Source organism: Mobula birostris, chromosome 14 (assembly GCF_030028105.1).
Source record: "Mobula birostris isolate sMobBir1 chromosome 14, sMobBir1.hap1, whole genome shotgun sequence".
NCBI lineage: Eukaryota > Metazoa > Chordata > Chondrichthyes > Myliobatiformes > Myliobatidae > Mobula > Mobula birostris.
In genome coordinates, this window is record NC_092383.1 from 92,896,034 (window position 1) to 92,913,408 (window position 17,375).

At 43.4% G+C, this 17,375-nt stretch overlaps 1 protein-coding gene across 1 annotated transcript in view; it reads left to right on the forward strand.

The window, feature by feature from the left end:
- Positions 1 to 17,375, forward strand: part of LOC140209554 (acidic mammalian chitinase-like) — a 28,907-nt gene that overhangs the window by 849 nt on the left and 10,683 nt on the right. Inside the window, exons 3-8 of the mRNA XM_072277819.1 lie at positions 767 to 974; positions 5,329 to 5,385; positions 6,532 to 6,697; positions 8,380 to 8,504; positions 13,651 to 13,774; positions 15,173 to 15,355. Of these exons, the coding sequence (XP_072133920.1) occupies positions 767 to 974; positions 5,329 to 5,385; positions 6,532 to 6,697; positions 8,380 to 8,504; positions 13,651 to 13,774; positions 15,173 to 15,355 (863 nt within the window). The remainder of the gene's footprint in view (positions 1 to 766; positions 975 to 5,328; positions 5,386 to 6,531; positions 6,698 to 8,379; positions 8,505 to 13,650; positions 13,775 to 15,172; positions 15,356 to 17,375) is intronic.

Consider the following 17,375-nt stretch of genomic DNA (forward strand, 5'->3'; position numbering starts at 1 on the left):
TGGGCTTCCCCCATGTGCTCCGGTCTCCCCCTACGTTTCAAAGATGTACGGGTTAGTGTTAGTAAGTTGTAGGCAAGCTATATTGGCACCAGCTTGCGAGCTGCCCCCAGCGCATCCTCAGACTGTGTAGGTCGTTGACACAAGGGACACATTTTGTGGCATTGTGATCTATTTGAAAGGTCTCCACAGCTGAACATTCAGCTCAGCTAAGATCTCTTTGTAAGTGCTGGTGTGCTTTCTGCCTCGTCAACAGCAAATTGTAACACTAGTGTTACAGGCAATTGTAAAACTGGTAAATTAGTTTATTGTTATCATATGTACCGATACAGTCAAAACTTTGCTTTTCATGCCATCCATACAGATCATTTCATTACAACAGAACACTGAGGTAGTACAAGGGGAAAGCAGTAACAGAATTCAGAGTAAAGTCTTACTGTTACCAAGATAGTATAGTGCAAGGCTCTGACGAGATAGACTGTAAGGTCAAGAGCCTATCTTGTCATACTAGGAAACCATTAAAACATTAGGATAGGAGCTGTCTTTGATTCTGATGGTACATCCTTCCAGGCTTTCGTATCTTCTGTCTGATGCAGTGGGAGGAAGAGGAAAGGAAGAATGTCCCGGGTGGGAGGGGACTTTGATTTCATCAATAGGTTTCAATTTATACAAGTGTTATTTAAGGTTGCTTCCAATTCTAATATTACCTTCTTCAAATATGTATTTGAATTGTACAGGTAACCAACTAATAATTTATTTTCTCAAATAGTTTTAGGCAAGGACTATAAGATAGTTTGTTACTACCCAAGCTGGGCCAATAATCGAGGCAACTGTGGGTTCTCACCAGAAGACATTAACCCCAAGTTATGCACACACCTTACCTATGCATATGCTGTTGTTGACAAGAACCATCAACTAGTTCCTGGTGAAAAGGAGGATGAAAATCTTTATGAGTCATTTAATAACCTTAAAAAACGGTATGTGAATAACACTGTGAAAAATATCTGTAGGAGCCATGTATCTATTTTCTCTCTGTATTGTATGTTTATTGTGGGTAATATGTCATGTGGGTTAGGGCATTGAAATGAATGGGTATAGTTACATATTCATTCCCACTTTGCCTAAGTTCAGTTTAGTCTAGGTAGAACCAAGAGGCAACCTGGCTGATTTTTTTTGTTGATCACTAACACTACTATTAGATCACTATTCAATTGTTATTCCACTGCTTATTTCATTATATTACTAGTTTTAGTTTTGTTAGTTTTTTTATCGCTGCAAGATTGCTGGTTTCTTAATAAAGGATCAAATGTACTTCCTTCATACAGTGTCAACACCACCCCACCCCCTTGCCCAACCTCCGAGCAGTGTTGGTTTGTTTTCAAGTAAACACTGCAGTATCTATTACAGATTTTTCTTTTTCAATATGTTTTATTAATTTTCTACCTAGGAGATTACAGAGTTCAAGAAAAAAGAAATATATCAAATACATTATTCTGAATCGCACACACAAACTCCTTACTCTATATTCATACACGCAAACACAAGGAATTCTGCAGATGCTGGAAATTTAAGCAACACACATCAAAGTTGCTGGTGAACGCAGCAGGCAAGGCAGCATCTCTAGGAAGAGGTACAGCTAGTAAACTTTTCCTCCAGTTAGTCCTGACGAAGGGTCTCGGCCTAAAACATTGACTGTACCTCTTCCTAGAGATGCTGCCTGGCCTGCTGCGTTCACCAGCAACTTTGATGTGTGTTGTCTATATTCACACAAATTGATTAATTCATAATATTGAAATATAGTAAATTTATTATATGGAAAAAAAACCTAACCCACTACCAAGACCGAAGCTGATTAGTAAAGAAGAAAAAAGAAAAATAAGTATATTATTCGCCATCATCTGTGCTTTAACGGCAAATCAAAGGTTTTGAAAATAGTTCAAAAAAGGTCCCCACAATGTTTGAAAGTCTTGATTAGATTCAGAAATTGAACACCGAATCTTCTCTAAATTTAAACATGACATCACATTACGCAGCTATTGAATGTGAGTGGGCAGGACCACATCTTTCCATTTAAGCAAGAGCACCCTCCTCGCCATAAGAGAAATAAAGCCAAAATGTGCAAATCAGATTTCTCCAAAATAATATCCTTTCCTCCAATAATACCAAATAAAGCGGTCAAAGGATTAGGCTTAAAAGGTACCGAGAAAGGTTGAAATACTTCTTTCCATTATTTTGAGTGAAGCTTCTCTATTATTACATTTATCACAATAAGGAGATATATCCAAATAAAAGCGAGACAACTTATCCTTGGTCATGTGGGCCCAATGGACCACTTTAAATTGTAGAGGAGAGTGGTGAGCGCAAAACGATGAAGTGTTAACCAATTTAAAAATTTCATTCCAAGTTTCCTCGGAAATTGAAGTTTGTAAGTCTTGTTCCCAAAGATTTTTAATTTTATCTAAAGGAACACTTCTCATTCCCAGTAACATATTATAAATATTAGATATAGATCCATTATAAAAAGGTTTCAAATTAAAAATTACATCTAGTAGATTCTTATCAGGACTTTTAGGAAGTGTACATATTCGAGACCGTAAAAAGTCTCTAATTTGTAGGTATCGAAAAAGGTGAGTTTTGGGTAAGCTATATTTAGCTGACAGTTACTCAAACGAAAGGAAACTTCACTCCACAAACAAGTCCTGGAAGCATTTAATACCTAATCTATCCCATTCTTTAAAAGCCACATCTATCATAGAAGATTTTAAAAAATAAACAGATTTTAACATAAATTTTAAGTTCTGCATGATCCCCTTCACAAGATATTTTCATAATCAAGGAATTGTACTTTCTTTCTTAAAAAGAGAAATTGGTTTTGAAATTAATGGAGGAACACACCTAATGTCTAACATTAAGTATGAATGAATTTATCCTACTATACAGAAATACATCAAAAGTAATTAGAAAGAATTTTTTACTGGAAAGCTTGTATGGTAATCATTAAATATTCTGTTAAATTAGAGTTCAACAGTGAAGGAAACTAATTGGTGTTGACAAACAGACATTATTTCACAACTCACAATGGCATTAGCCTCTAGTAAAAACCAACATCAAAACAGGCCTTCTGGCCCATCATGTCAATGCCATCGTGCCTATCTCTACCAATCAGAATCAGGTTTAATACCACTGGCTTATGTTGTGAAATTTGTTGTTTAGTGGCAGCAGTACATCGCAATACATAGTAATAAAAACAGTAAAAAGTAGGTACATATATTTACAGTAAGTTAAGTAAGTAGTGCAAAAAGAATTTTTTTTAATATGCGGTGAGGTAGTGTTGATGGGTTCAATGTCCATTTAGGAATCGTATGGCAGAGGGGAAGAAGCTGTTCCTGAATCGCTGAGTGTGTGCCTTCAGGCTTCAGTACCTCCTCCCTGATGGTAGCAACGAGAAGAGGGCATGTCCTGGGTGATGGGGGCCCTCAATGATAGATGTCGCCTTTTCAAGGCATCACTTCTTGAAGATGTCCTGGATGTTGGGGAGGCTAATGCCCATGATGAAGCTGACTGAGTTCACAGCTTTCTGCAGCTTCTTTCAATCCTGTGCATCTCACCCCCATACCAGACGGTGATGCAGCCAGTTACAATGCTCTCCACAGTACGTCTGTAGGAATCTGGTATCTTTGGTGACATACCAACTCTCCTGAAACTCCTAATGAAATATAGCTGCTGTCATTCCTTCTTTGTAACTGTTGGGCCTGGGATAGATCCTCAGGGAAGCTGACATCCAGGAACTTGGAAACTGCTCACCCTTTCCACTTCTGATCTCTTGACTTCCCCTTCCTGAAGTCCACAGTCAATTCCTAGTCTTACCGACATTGAGTGCAAGGTTGTTGCGACACCACTCCACCAGCTGATCTAACTCACAACTGTACAACTCCTTGGCATTGCTCAAGCAACACTAATGGAATATTCTGCTGAACATCCCATCCTCCCACTTGCCTGCATATCTTCCATGTCCCCTAGGCCCTGCTCACCCAATTGTCTGTCCCGATGCCTCTTAAAGGTTATTACTGTTCTTGCCTCCACCACTAACTACCCTCTGTGTGATTTTACCCCTCGGACCCTCTTTAAATCCTCGCCTCATTTTAAACCCATGTCCTCTAGTCTTAAAAGCACCACCATAAGAAACAGACTCCTGCTATCCACTCTATATACACCCTCATAATTTTACATACAGTAGCTCATAGCTCTATCATATAAAGGTGGGTTAATAAGTTTGTAGATGACATGAAGATTAGTCATGTTGAGGATAGTGTAGAAGGGTGTTTTAGGTTACAACAGGTCATTGACAGGATGCAGAGCTGGGTTGAGAATGTCAGATGGAATTCAACCCAGAAAAGACTGAATGATTCAGTTTGGAAGATCAAGTTTAAATATGGAGTATGAGGTTAAGGACAAGATGTTGCAGTGGGCAGGAACAGAGGAATCTTGGGGTCCATGTCCATTGATTCCCCCAAAGTTGCCGTACAAGTGGTTAAGAAGGCGTAAGGTGTGTTGACCTTCATTAGTTGGCAGATAAATTTCAGGAGCTGCGAGATAATGGTACAGCTTCATAAAACTCTGGTTAGACCACACTTGGAATATTGTTCTGGTCACCTCATTATAGGATGGATGTGGAGAGGGGAAAGAGGAGAATTAGCAGGATGTTGTCTGGATTGGAGGGCATATCTTATGAAGGTGGGTTGAGCGAGCTTGGGCTTTTCTCTTTGGAGTGGAGGAGGATGAGAGAAAACTTGATAAATGTGTATAAGAAGATAAGAGGCATAGATCGAGTGGATAACCAGAGAGTTTTTCCTGGGGCGGAAACGGTCAATACAAGGGGGCATAATTTTAAGGTGATTGGTGTGAAGTATAAGGAGGGATATCAGAGGTAGGTTTTTTTACACAGAGAGTGATGGGTGCATGGAATGCCCTACGGGGGGGGGGGGTGGAATTAGTGTTGAAGGCAGATATATTGGGGACATTTAAGCGATTCTTAGATAGGTATATGAATGATAGAAAAATGGAGGGTTATGTGAATGGAAAGGGCAGATTGATCTTGAAGTAGGTTAAAAGATCAGCACAACATTGTGGGCTGAAAGGCCTGTATGTGCTGTGTGTATGTTCCAAGACAAGATGAGGATATTCAACATGGGCTGTGCCAGTGGTACCTCTCCAGTGACTGTAGTACCAAACTGCAAGGATGACAAGAGGGTAAATATTGTTCTGCTCTGACCACCCTTTCTGGTTTTTGTGCTCTTTTTTTAAAACAATCATCTCCTCTAACTTTCACAGAAACCCAAATTTACAAACACTTCTGTCTGTGGGTGGCTGGAACTTCGGAACTGAAATGTAAGTCTCCCTCGTTCAAAACTTTCTGCTTGTAAGTGGGTCACCAGCCGCAGGACTATCTGGGACTGTTTGCCATAAGGAGTGCACGCAAGTCCTATTCGAGCACATGAATGGAAAGGTGAATGGATTCACACTGACCTCCAGAAGGCAGGTAAACAGAATTAGTGCCTGAAAGGGAAGAGTCGACAGGGAAAAGTCGAGGAGAGACAGTGGCTGGGTTTCTCCAGTACAGACTTAAGGGGCTGAATGGCCTTGCCTTGTGTAAACATTCTGCAACTTCTGCAAAAGTATCTTGACTGAGATGGTAAATTAGTAAATTTGTTTATTATTGTCACATACACTGAGGTACAGTGGAAAACTGCCTTGCCGGTCATCCATACAGATCATTTCATTACAACAGTGTATCAAGGGAAAACGATGACTGAATGCAAAATAAAGTGTTACAGTTACGGAGATAGCGCAGTGCAGGCTAAAAAAAGTGCAAGGGCCATGACGAGCTAGATTGTGAGGCCAAGAGTCCATCTTATCATACTAGGGAGAGATTTGGAACAGATGACAGAGGAGGAATGCTAGAGACTGGGTGGGGGAGGCGCTGCAGATTTAAACACACGCAGCCTGAGACACCAGACAAGGTCATTAGATTCTAAACGATTACTGTAGTTTAGTCATCATTACAGAATGTCCCTCTGGTGCTTTCCAATCCCTCCCTTCTCCCAGCCATGATCGTCCTGTGCCTGCCCCCCTTCCACTCTCAGTCCACAACAGACATCCATATCAGAATCAGGTTTATCATCACTCACACATGTCATGAAATTTGTTTTGTTTTGCGCAGGCACTACAGTGCACTACATAAAATTACTACAGTACTGTGCAAAAGTCTTAGGCACCCTAACTGTATATACTGTATGTGGCTTAGACCAAAATAGAGGTATTTTGAAGAAGTATTAGTTTCATAATTAAGTATGAACATGGTAATTTAGACACCATAACTGAACAATCATCATGGGCTGTGTGTCCATTATTCAACTGCAGAGTTTGGAAGACTAAATTCTGAAAAGGATTTTAACTATTACTAAATAAAAATAGTCTTCTTAGCCAGATGTGAAAATTATGCTGAGCATATTGTCCCCAAACCCATTTTGTCAGGTTCACTATCATGGCTGCCAGTAAAGAAACACGACAAATCTTCATTAAGTCTGCAATTAAGCTTCTAAGAGAAAAAGGGTTTGATGGTTTGGATCTGCACTGGGAGTACCCAGGGTTTAACAGAAGCCCGCCCGAAGACAAACAACGATTCTCTTTCTTGGTTCAGGTGAGCAGCACATATCAAATCACTCACTTTTTGGAAAGAATGTTCTTGACCACAAAACCACTGAATTTTATTTTATTTGAGTGTTTGAACGTAAGGAAGCCAAATACAGTCAGCCCTCCACATCCGCGGGTTCCGCATCTGCGGATTCAACCAACGGTGGATCGGGATCGAAAAAACCCCACAAGTTCTCTCTCCAGAACTCGTCGTTTGAGCATTGTTCGCCTCGCGTCTCGTTCGGTCGCTACTTGTGTTGTAAACACCCTTTGTTTCTGTGAAAAAATGGCTCCTAAAAAGCAATTAAGTGGTCAAAGCAATTCCTCAAAGGCAAAGAGGGAGCGTAAAGTACTGTAATCTAGAGATGATTAGAAGTATTACTCATTGTTTGAGCACCATTCGCCTCGCGTCTCGTTCATTCGCTACTTGTGTTGTGAGCGAGAGGAGTTTAAGGCTAGGAAGGGATGGCTGGCTGGCTATGTAAAGTGCTCGAGCCTCAGGAACTTAAAGATCACGGGAGAATCGGTATCGGCTGATGCTGAGGCAGCATCAGCGTTCTCAGAAGAGCTACGATGGTTGCGTCTGTACTGAACATGTACAGACTTTTTTTCTTGTCATTATTCCCTAAACAATACAGTAATACAACTACTTACATAGTATTTACATTGTATTCGGTATTATAAGTAATCTAAAGATGATTTAAAGCACAGGAGGATGTGCTTAGGCTATGTGCAAATACTATGTCATTTTATATACGGGACTTGAGCATCCGTGGAATTTGGTATCCGTTGGGGGTCCCGGAACCAACCCCCCCCCAGATACGGAGGGCCGACTGTACCAGGAGCTGGTAGAACAGGGGTGGAGGGCAATGCGAGCCTATAGAGGTGGGGTGCAGAGGTTTTGCTGTGCAGAACCTATTCTTCCCATGGCATTTATGGGGGCGGCAGAGTAAAGAGCTATCAGGATTGCCACCGAGCGAGCCTCCAGGTGGCTATGGATGTGACCCGTGGACCCAAGTCGGAGCCTGATCACCTGGGTGGGGTCGCCCGGGTGAGAGTTGTCTGATCACTGACGATGTGCCCCAGCGCATCCTAGGGTGTATCTCAGCCTCAAAGACACAACGTGGAATATTCCTTCCAGCTCTTTGAGTCATGTCAGTAGCAACTCACCGATTTAACCCTAGCCTAATCACAGGACAGTTTACAATGACCAATTAACCCATACTTCTTTGGACTGTGGGAGGAAACCGGAGCACCCAAAGGAAACCCACACATTCTACGGGTGAGACTCACAAACTCCTTACAGAGGACACCAGGATTGAACTCCAAACTCCGACACTCCGAGCTGTAAATGGGTCGCGCTAACTGCTACACCACCATGGTGTGAAGATTGGCCTAACCAGTCACAGATCTACACTTACAACACGCTGGAGGAACTCAGCAGGTCGGGCCGCAACACTTCGTCTGGCCTCTGCCCCCTCCCTCTTCAGTCCTGACGAAGGGTTCCGGCCCGAATCGTTGACTGATCATTTCCACGGATGCTGCCCGATCTGCTGAGTTCCTCCAGCATGTTGTGAGTGTTGCTTTGACCCCAGTATCTACAGAGTATTTTGTGTTTACAGAACTACAGTTATAATCTGCAGGATATCATTTATCATTGTAATCTTTGGCTGTTTTTTTAACTAACAGGAACTCCTGGAAGAGTTTCAGAAAGAATCCAAAGAGACCAGCAAACCCCGATTGTTACTATCAGTTGTCGGAGCATCTGGAATAAGAAACATTCAAGCTGGATATGAAATAGAAAAGATTTCAGAGTACGTCACAAGTTGATTTTGTCGCTGATACAGGTTTAATTATGTTTGCCCTAAATATGTTCATCAAAACATTTGTTTTCTAAATGGAGAAAAAAATCAACAATCTGAGGTGCGAAGGGACTTGAGAGTCCTCATGCACAATTCCCTAAAGGTTACTTTGCGGGTTGAGTCAGAGGTGAGGAAGGCAAATGCAATGTTAGCATTCATTTCAAGAGGACTAGAACAAAAAGCAAGGATGTAATATGTCGAGCAACACACACAAAATGCCAGAGGAACTCGGCGGGCCAGGCAAAAAAGTAAACAGTGAAAAAAGTAAACAGTTGATGGTTTGGGCCAAGACCTTCACCAGGACACAGTCTCAACCCAAAACATCGACTTTTTAATCTTTCCCATAGATGCTGCCTGGCCTGCTGAGTTCCTCCAGCATTGAGTGTGGATTCTCTTGCATGGAATATTGAGGCTGTTACTGAAGGCTGGCGAGGCCTCACTTGGAGTATTGTGATGCACTGGGGGAACTCAGCAGGGCAGTCAGCATCAGTTGAAAAGATTAGTCGACGTTTCGGGCCGAAACCCTTCGTCAGGACTGAAGGTAGAACTTTGGGGAGGGTTTGAAGAATGCTGGTAGTTGAAAAAAACAGTAATTTTAAAGACAAAGGGGTGGGGGAGGGGAAGCAGGGAGGTGATTGGCAGGAGAACAATCCCAAGTAGTAGAAGGAGGTGGAACTATGAGGGAGGTGATGTAAAATAGGGATAGAGGAAGGGAAGGGGAGGGAATTACCGTAAGTTGGAGAATTCTATGTTCATACCAAGGGGCTGGAGACTACCTAGATGGTATATGAGGTGTTGCTCCTCCAACCTGAGTTTAGCCTCATCATGGCAGTAGAGGAGGCCATGTATGGACATACCTGAATGGGAATGGGAAGCAGAGTTGAAGTGGGTGGTTACTGGTAGATCCTGTCTGTTTTGGCAGATGGAGCAGAGGTGCTCGATGAAGTGACCCCCAATCTGCGTCGGGTTTCACCAATGTAGAGGAAGCCGCACCAGGAGCACCGGATGCAATAGATGACCCCAACAGACTCACAAGTGAAGTGTTGCCTCACCTGGAAGGACTGTTTGCTGCCCTGAATGGTGGCAAGAGAGGAGGTGTAGGGACAGGTGTAGCACTTACACTTACAGGGATGAGTGCTGGCTGGGAGATCAGTGGGGATGGATGTGTGGATCAGGGAGTCGCGGAGGGACCGATCCCTGCAGAAAGCAGAGAGGGGTGGAGAGGGAAAGATGTGCTTAGTGGTGGGGTCCTGTTGAAGGTGGCGGAAGTTGCGGAGGATAATGTGCTGGATCCGGAGGCTGGTGGGATGGTAGGTAAGGACAAGGGGAACTCTGTCCCTGTTGTGGTGACGGGAGGATGGGGTGAGAGCCGAAGTGCGGGAAATGGAGGAGATGCGGGTGAGGGCATCATTGATCACCGTAGAAGGGAAACCACGATCCTTAAAGAAAGATGACCTTTGAGATGTCCTGGAATGGAAAGCCTCATCCTGGGAGCAGGTGCGGCGGAGACGGAGGAACTGGGAATAGGGAATGGCATTTTTGCATGTGGCGGGATGGGAAGAGGTATGGTCGAGGTAGTTATGAGAGTCAGTGGGCTTGTAGAAGATGTCAGTAGACAGTCTGTCTCCAGAGATGGAGACCGAGACATCGAGAAAGGAGAGAGAGAAGTGTCCGAGATAGACCAAGTGAATTTGAGGGCTGGGTGGAAGTTCGAAGTAAAGTTGATGAAATTGACAAGCTCAGCATGGGTGCAGGAAGCAGCACCAATGTAGTCGTCAATGTATCGAAGGAAAAGTTGGGGAGCAGTACCAGGATAGGTTTGGAGCACAGACTGTTCCACATAACCAATGAAGAGGCAGGCGTAGCTGGGTCCCATGCGAGCTCCCATAGCTACACCCTTAGTCTGAAGAAAGTGGGAAGAGCCAAAAGAGAAGTTATTAAGTGTGAGAACCAGTTCTGCCAACCAGAGGAGGGTAGTGGTGGTGGGGAACTGATGAGGTCTATTATCCAGGAAGTAGCGGAGGGCTTTGAGGCCTTCTTGATGGGGAATGGAGGTGTATAAGGATTGGACATACATAGTAAAAATGAAGCAGTAGGTACCGTCTAGGTAGTCTCCAGCCCCTTGGTATGAACATAGAATTCTCCAGCTTCTGGTAATTCCCTCCCCCTCCCTTCCTCTATCCCTATTTTACATCACCTCCCTCATAGTACTGCCTCCTTCTACTACTTGGGATTGTTCTCCTGCCAATCACCTCCCTGCTTCCCCTCCCCCACCCCTTTATCTTTAAAATTACCATTTTTTTCAACTACCAGCATTCTTCAAACCCTCCCCAAAGCTCTTCCTTCAGTCCTGACGAAGGGTTTCAGCCCGAAATGTCGACTAATCTTTTCAACTGATGCTGACTGACCTGCTGAGTTCCTCCAGCGCATTGTGAGTGTTCCTTTGACAACAGCATCTGCAGATTATTTTGTGTTTTGGAGTATTGTGAGCAGTTTTGGGCCCCTTATCTAAGAAAGGATATGCTGACATTGGAGAGGGTTCAAAAGAGGTTCAGGAAAATGACTCTGCGATTGAAAAGCTTGTCATATGAGGAGCATTTGACAGTTCTGGGCCTATATTCACTGGAATTCAGAAGAATGGGGGGAGGGTGGGGGGAGATGTCATTGAAACCTATCGAATGTTGAAAGGCCTGGATAGAGAGGATGTGAAGAGTATGTTTCCTATGGTGGGTGAGTCTAGGGCCAGAGGACACAGCCTCAAAGTCCATTTAGAACAGAAATGAGGAAGAATATCTTTAGCCAGAGAGCGGTGAATCTGTAGAATTCATTGCCACAACAGCTGTGGAGGCCAAGTCATTGGGTATACTTAAGGCAGAGATTGACAGGTTCTTGATTAGTCAGGTATGAAGGGATATGGGGAGAAGGCAGGAGACTGGGGCTGAGAGGAAAATGAATCAGCCTTGATGAAATGGCAGAGCAGACTCGATGGGCCAAATGGCCTAATTCTGTTCCTGTATCTCATGGTCTTATGGTCAAAAACCTGAAGGTAATAACCACGGCTTTGAGTAAGAGCCACACTATTACAGAAGTGTCCAGTGTACATTTTAAACTTTAGCGCAGGGAGGAAAGGTCAGGAAAAAGATGTTTATGCAATGAGTAAGAATTGTGAATTACCAGTAAGAGACTCACATAAGCAGCAATATTAGTGATGCAAGCAGTAATGGGATTCACGTTTAGAGAAGAGAGGAGATGATATAGTGAGAGGACAAGTGTTATGAGGGGCACAGATCGGGTGAATGCACAGTCTCTATCCCAGGGTTGAAGAATCAGCAAGCAGAGAGTGTAGGTTTAAGGTGTGATGGGAGAGATTTCAGAGGAACTTGAAGGGCAATAATTTTTTTAAACACAGGGGGTGGTCAGTAAATGGAACATGCCGCCAGTGGAGGTGGTTGAAGCAGGTACATTAACAGTATCTAAAAGATATTTGGACTGGCACATGGATAGGAAAGGCTTGGAGGGACATGGGCCAAATACAGGCAAATGGAACTAGTTGGGACATCCTGGACAGCATTGTCCAGTCGGACCAAAAGACTGAATGACTATATGACCTAAACAAATAGGCTAGGTTTGTTGATAAACTAGCGAGATGAGTGGGGCGTCAGGGTAGCATAGTGGTTAGCATGAAGCTATTACAACTCGAGGCATCGGAATTCAGAGTTCAATTCTGGCACCGTCTCCAAGGAGTTTATATGTTGTCACCATGACCACGTGGGTTTCCTTTGAATCTAATGTACTTAATTACAGAATGGTGCTGATGCTTTGCAATAGTTCAACTAAGTTGAAACGTTTTGTTGATGAATTTCATTTGTACTCAGTGTCTGAGGCTTCTCACTTAAGTGTCCAACCATAATCAGCCAGCATTGATGGAATCCAGTTGCCCTGATACCATTTCTCCATGACTGCAATGTCCTGGTGAAACCTTTCACCGTGCTCGTCACTGACAGCGCCAAGATTTGCAGGGAAGAAGTCTAAATGGGAATACAGAAAATGAATCTTTAGTGACATGTTGCACTTTATGGTTCTGTATAGTTGGATCATATTGACAACCAGCTACATGTAGACTGACGCTTTATAAAATTTTCAACAATATCCTTGAATGCCTTCCTTGGGATTTTCTCCAGTCCCACTAGAAATTCTTCAAATTACCTGTCATTGATTAACTTTTATACCTGCAGGCCAACAAAAGTGCCTTCCTTATTCTTGGCATCAATTATTCTCACTTGAATTATGAATTGAAATAACAAATATAGGCGACTTTTTAAAAAAAATTGTGTGTGATAGGGAAATTTCATGGTGATTTTCATGATCAGCAGCCCAAAACCCATAAAGTACACCCAAAAGTGTTCAGGAATCAAAATTTTTGCTGCCCAGTGTAATGCGTCCTAAGCCGATCTGATGCACTAGGACTGGGTTTATGGTGCCTGTCCCACCGTACACAGCGGAATAACCCATTTCTTTAGTAATGGAGATGTGTAAATGTTTAACTATGTATATGTTGTTCGTATACTGTATTTAAGGTAGAAACTTCATTTATTTTGTACTATGATTGTGTAGCCTTAAGTTAACTTTGTGGGTAATTAAACATGGTATGCCCTAGTGCCTCATAAACATTGCCCTCAGTATGAGAAAGAGATAGACCATAAGACCATAAGACAAAGGAGCAGAAGTCGGCCATTCGGCCCATCGAGTCTGCTCCGCCATTTTATCATGAGCTGATCCATTCTCCCATTTAGTCCCACTCTCCCGCCTTCTCACCATAACCTTTGATGCCCTGGCTAGAGGGAGACTGCCAGGAGTTCACACTGGACTGTACAGAACGACTATTGTGCTTTCTGGTGACATCCTTTTGCAAATATTGGCTGTTTTCTTTTCACTAACTCCTGTAAATTTGATTTTTGACGCACCTAATAAGCACCCTAAGCGACTCCAACCAGTTTTCCTTTGATCATAACCCACATATCTCACATAAACCATTACATCAATGGCTGCTGCAGAAACTTCCCACATTTCATTCTCAACACGTTTCTGTGCTGTGCAGACACGCAGATTTTATCGGTGTGATGACCTACGAGTTCCATGGCCCATGGGATTTCAAAACTGGACCCAATAGTCCACTGTACAAGAGCTCTCAAGACAAAAATGATGACAGATACTTTAATGTGGTACGTACGCATATCCTTCCCACATCACCATTTACTTTATTTACTGATTACTTATTTAGATAAAGCATGGAATAGGCCCTTTCAACCCTTCAAACTGCACTGCCCAGCAACCTCCGACTTAACACTAACCTAATCACTGCACAAATTACCAATGACCAATTAACCTATCAATCTTTGGAATGTAGGTGGAAACTGGAGCACCCGGAGAACATGTAAGCTCCATACATGTGGGAATTGAACCCGAGTCACCTGTACTGTAAAGCGTTGTGCTGATCACTTTGCTACTATGCCGCCCCTTAACTCTTACTTTGTCTAGATAGGGGTGGCGGGATAGGGATACCAAAGGAGGTGTAAAGCGTTCCTTCTCTCCACTAGCCTGCAATTCAGCTTGGCAAGGTGTAACACCTGCTTAGCCCCATGAAGCTATGGGAGCAGATAGTGGAAGGTCATATGAGCAGTCGGTGCAGATCACAAGTCCTGGTTATGCGATCACTGACACCAGGCAGACAATCTCTGAAGAGTATTGATAATGGCTGGGGTCACCCGTCCAGTAAAGACACTGCCCAGAAGAAGGCAATGGCAAGTTACTTCTGTGCAAAACACTGTCAAGAACAATCATAGTCATGGAAAGACCATGATTGTCCACATCACACGACACGGCACATAACAGAAGAGGGAACCTTGTCTAGACAGATGATAAGAAGAATAGATAGTGTGGACAGCCAGGGACCTTTTTCCCCGGGGAGGAAAAGTGTAATACAAGGGGGACATAACTTTACAGTGATTGGAGGGAAGTATAAGGGGGATGTGAAAGGTAATTCATTACAGAGTGCTGGATGACTGGAACACACTCGCAGGGATGGTGTTAAAGACAGATACATGGGGCATACCTGAGTGTAACGCTTTACTGCACCACCTGTAAGATCAGGATTTGAGTCCCGATGCTGTCTGTAAAGAGTTAGTACACTCTCCCCATGACCACATGGGTTTCCTCTGGGTACTCCCGTTTTCTGCTACAGGTCAGGGTTAGTAAGCTGCGTGCATGCTATCTTGGCACCAGGATGAAGGCATCACTTGTGGGCGGCCCAGACACAATCCTCACTGATTTCATTTGACACAAATTATGCATTTCATTGCATGTTTTGATGTAGATGTGACAAATAAAGCTCGTCTTTCTTTATCTTTTCTTCTTTACATTTAAGAGACTCTTCGATAGGCTCGTGAATGAGACTCTTAGACAGGCAAATAGAGGGCTATGTGTGAGGGAAGGGTTAGACTGATTGTGGAGTAGGTTTAAAGGGTTGGTATATCTTCACGGGCTGAAGGGCCTGTTCTTCATTCTAGTTTTCTAGAATGCAATCTTGGGCAGCCACTTCCAATAGAAATCCTTTCTTACAGGAGTTTGCAGTGAACTACTGGAAAGAGCAGGGCGCTCCTGCAGAGAAGCTGTTGGTTGGATTCCCGACATATGGACGTACATTTACCCTCTGTTCCACCGACACTAGACCAGGCGCCTTGGCCTGTGGTCCTGGGTCACCAGGGAACTGCACCAGATCAGAAGGAACTTTAGCATACTTCGAGGTACAGCTCAATACACAAAACTACCTCAGCACTTTGTCAATTTTACAGAAAAGGAACGCACTTTGATTATTATAATCTGTTGTAAACTTTATTATCAAGCAACACAACAGGTCCCTAATGTGTAAACTCGTGGTTTACTTATCACAGTGACACATGAATGGTATCATTATAAAATTTACTCTAACGATTTACTATTTATTAATACTATTATTATTTTTAATTTGCATTTACACAGTTTGTCTTCTCTTGCACATTGGTTGTTTGTCAGTTTCTGTGTGCAGTTTTCCATTGATTCTATTGTACATTTTGCTCTGTGAATGCCCGCAAGAAAATAAACCTCAGGGTAGCATATGGCGACAGAAAAATACTTTGATAATAAATTCACTTTGAATTGTGAACAATTACCACCTTAATCATCATTGTAATCATAATTGCTATTAACATTATTAACATTCTAGCTTACTTACAGTTGGTATGAGTAATTAGGAAACAAAGTTGACAGTTAGGTATTCTGTGGCAAGTAAGTTATAAGACCGTAAGACATAGGAGCAGAATTATGCTATTTGGCCCATTCAGTCATGGTTGATTTAGAGAAGGGGTTCCCCACCTATTTTATGCCATGGACCCCGACCGTTAACTGAGAAGCCCTTAGACTCCTGATTTAGAGTTGTAGAACACTACAGCACAGACACAGGCCCTTTGTCCCATCTAGTCCATGATGAACCATTAATCTGCCTAGTCTCATTGACCTACACCCAAACATAGCCCTCCCATCCAGTACCTATCCAAGTTTCTCTTAAATGTTGAAATCGAAACCCGCATCCACCAATTAGGCTGGCAGCTCATTCCACACTCTGAGTGAATTCCCCCTTACGTTCCCCTCAAACATTTTATCTTTCACCCTTAGCCCATGACCTATAGTTGTAGTCATGCTCAATCTCAGTGAAAAAAGCCTGTTTGCATTTACCCTGTCTATAACCCTCATAATTATATGAAAGATTATTTCATCATCATCATGATAGAACAATAACATTAAGCAAGGGGTCTGCAGACCCTGGGTTGGGAACCCGTGACCTAAACTCTTCTTAAACAGTGCTATTGTATCTGCTTTCCCCACCACCCCGGCAGCACATTCCAGCCACCCACCAGTCTCTGTATAAAAACTCTGCCTCATAAATTGCCTTGGAACTTCCAGCTGCAATCCCCTCACTTTAAAGATCTGCCCTCTAGCCCAGGTAGGGTGGCAGGATACAGACATGTCTCTACCAGAAGAGGTGTAAGGCGTTCCTTCCCTCCACTAGCCTGCTAGTCACCCTTGTAACACCTGCTTAGCCCCCCACCCCCAGGTCAGGGTCACGTGAAGCCATGAGAGCAGGTGGGGGATGGTCTGAGCAGCCAATGCATATCACGACCTAGTTATGCGACCACTTACTCTGGGCAGACAAACTCTGAAGAGTACTGATATTGGCTGGGGTCGCCAGTCTTGGTAAGACACTACCCAGAAGGCGGCAATGGCAAACCACTTCTGTAGAAAGAACTGCCAAGAGCAATCACGATCACAAGACCATGACAGACATCCCACCTCTCCCAGAACTTCCGGGAGTCTCCCGCATATTAATAGTGGCTCCCTGATGCCCGCAAATTATATACAATATCCCGGAAATCAATTTTTTTGAGAGCGAGCGAGAGAAAAGCAAGCGAGAGCGCGAGAGCGACCACGAGAGAGAGAGCGCGCGAGGAAGCGAGAGAGCGAGAAAGCGCGCAAGTGAGCGAGAGCGCGCCATTGCGGAGTGTCCAAAAAAATATAAAACGTACGTCACCCCAGCCCACACTAAAGCGTACCCCTGCCTAATAGGGGCCAAAATAATGACAGTGTTGCTCGCTGCACTGTTTGCAACAGTGACTTTTCTATTGCCCATGGTGGGTTAAGGCTGTAAAAGACATGTTGAGGTGAGTTTAACAGGTGTCGTTCATTCATTAGCAGAGCTAATGTTATTTAAAATAGCCGGCCAGCTGCTAG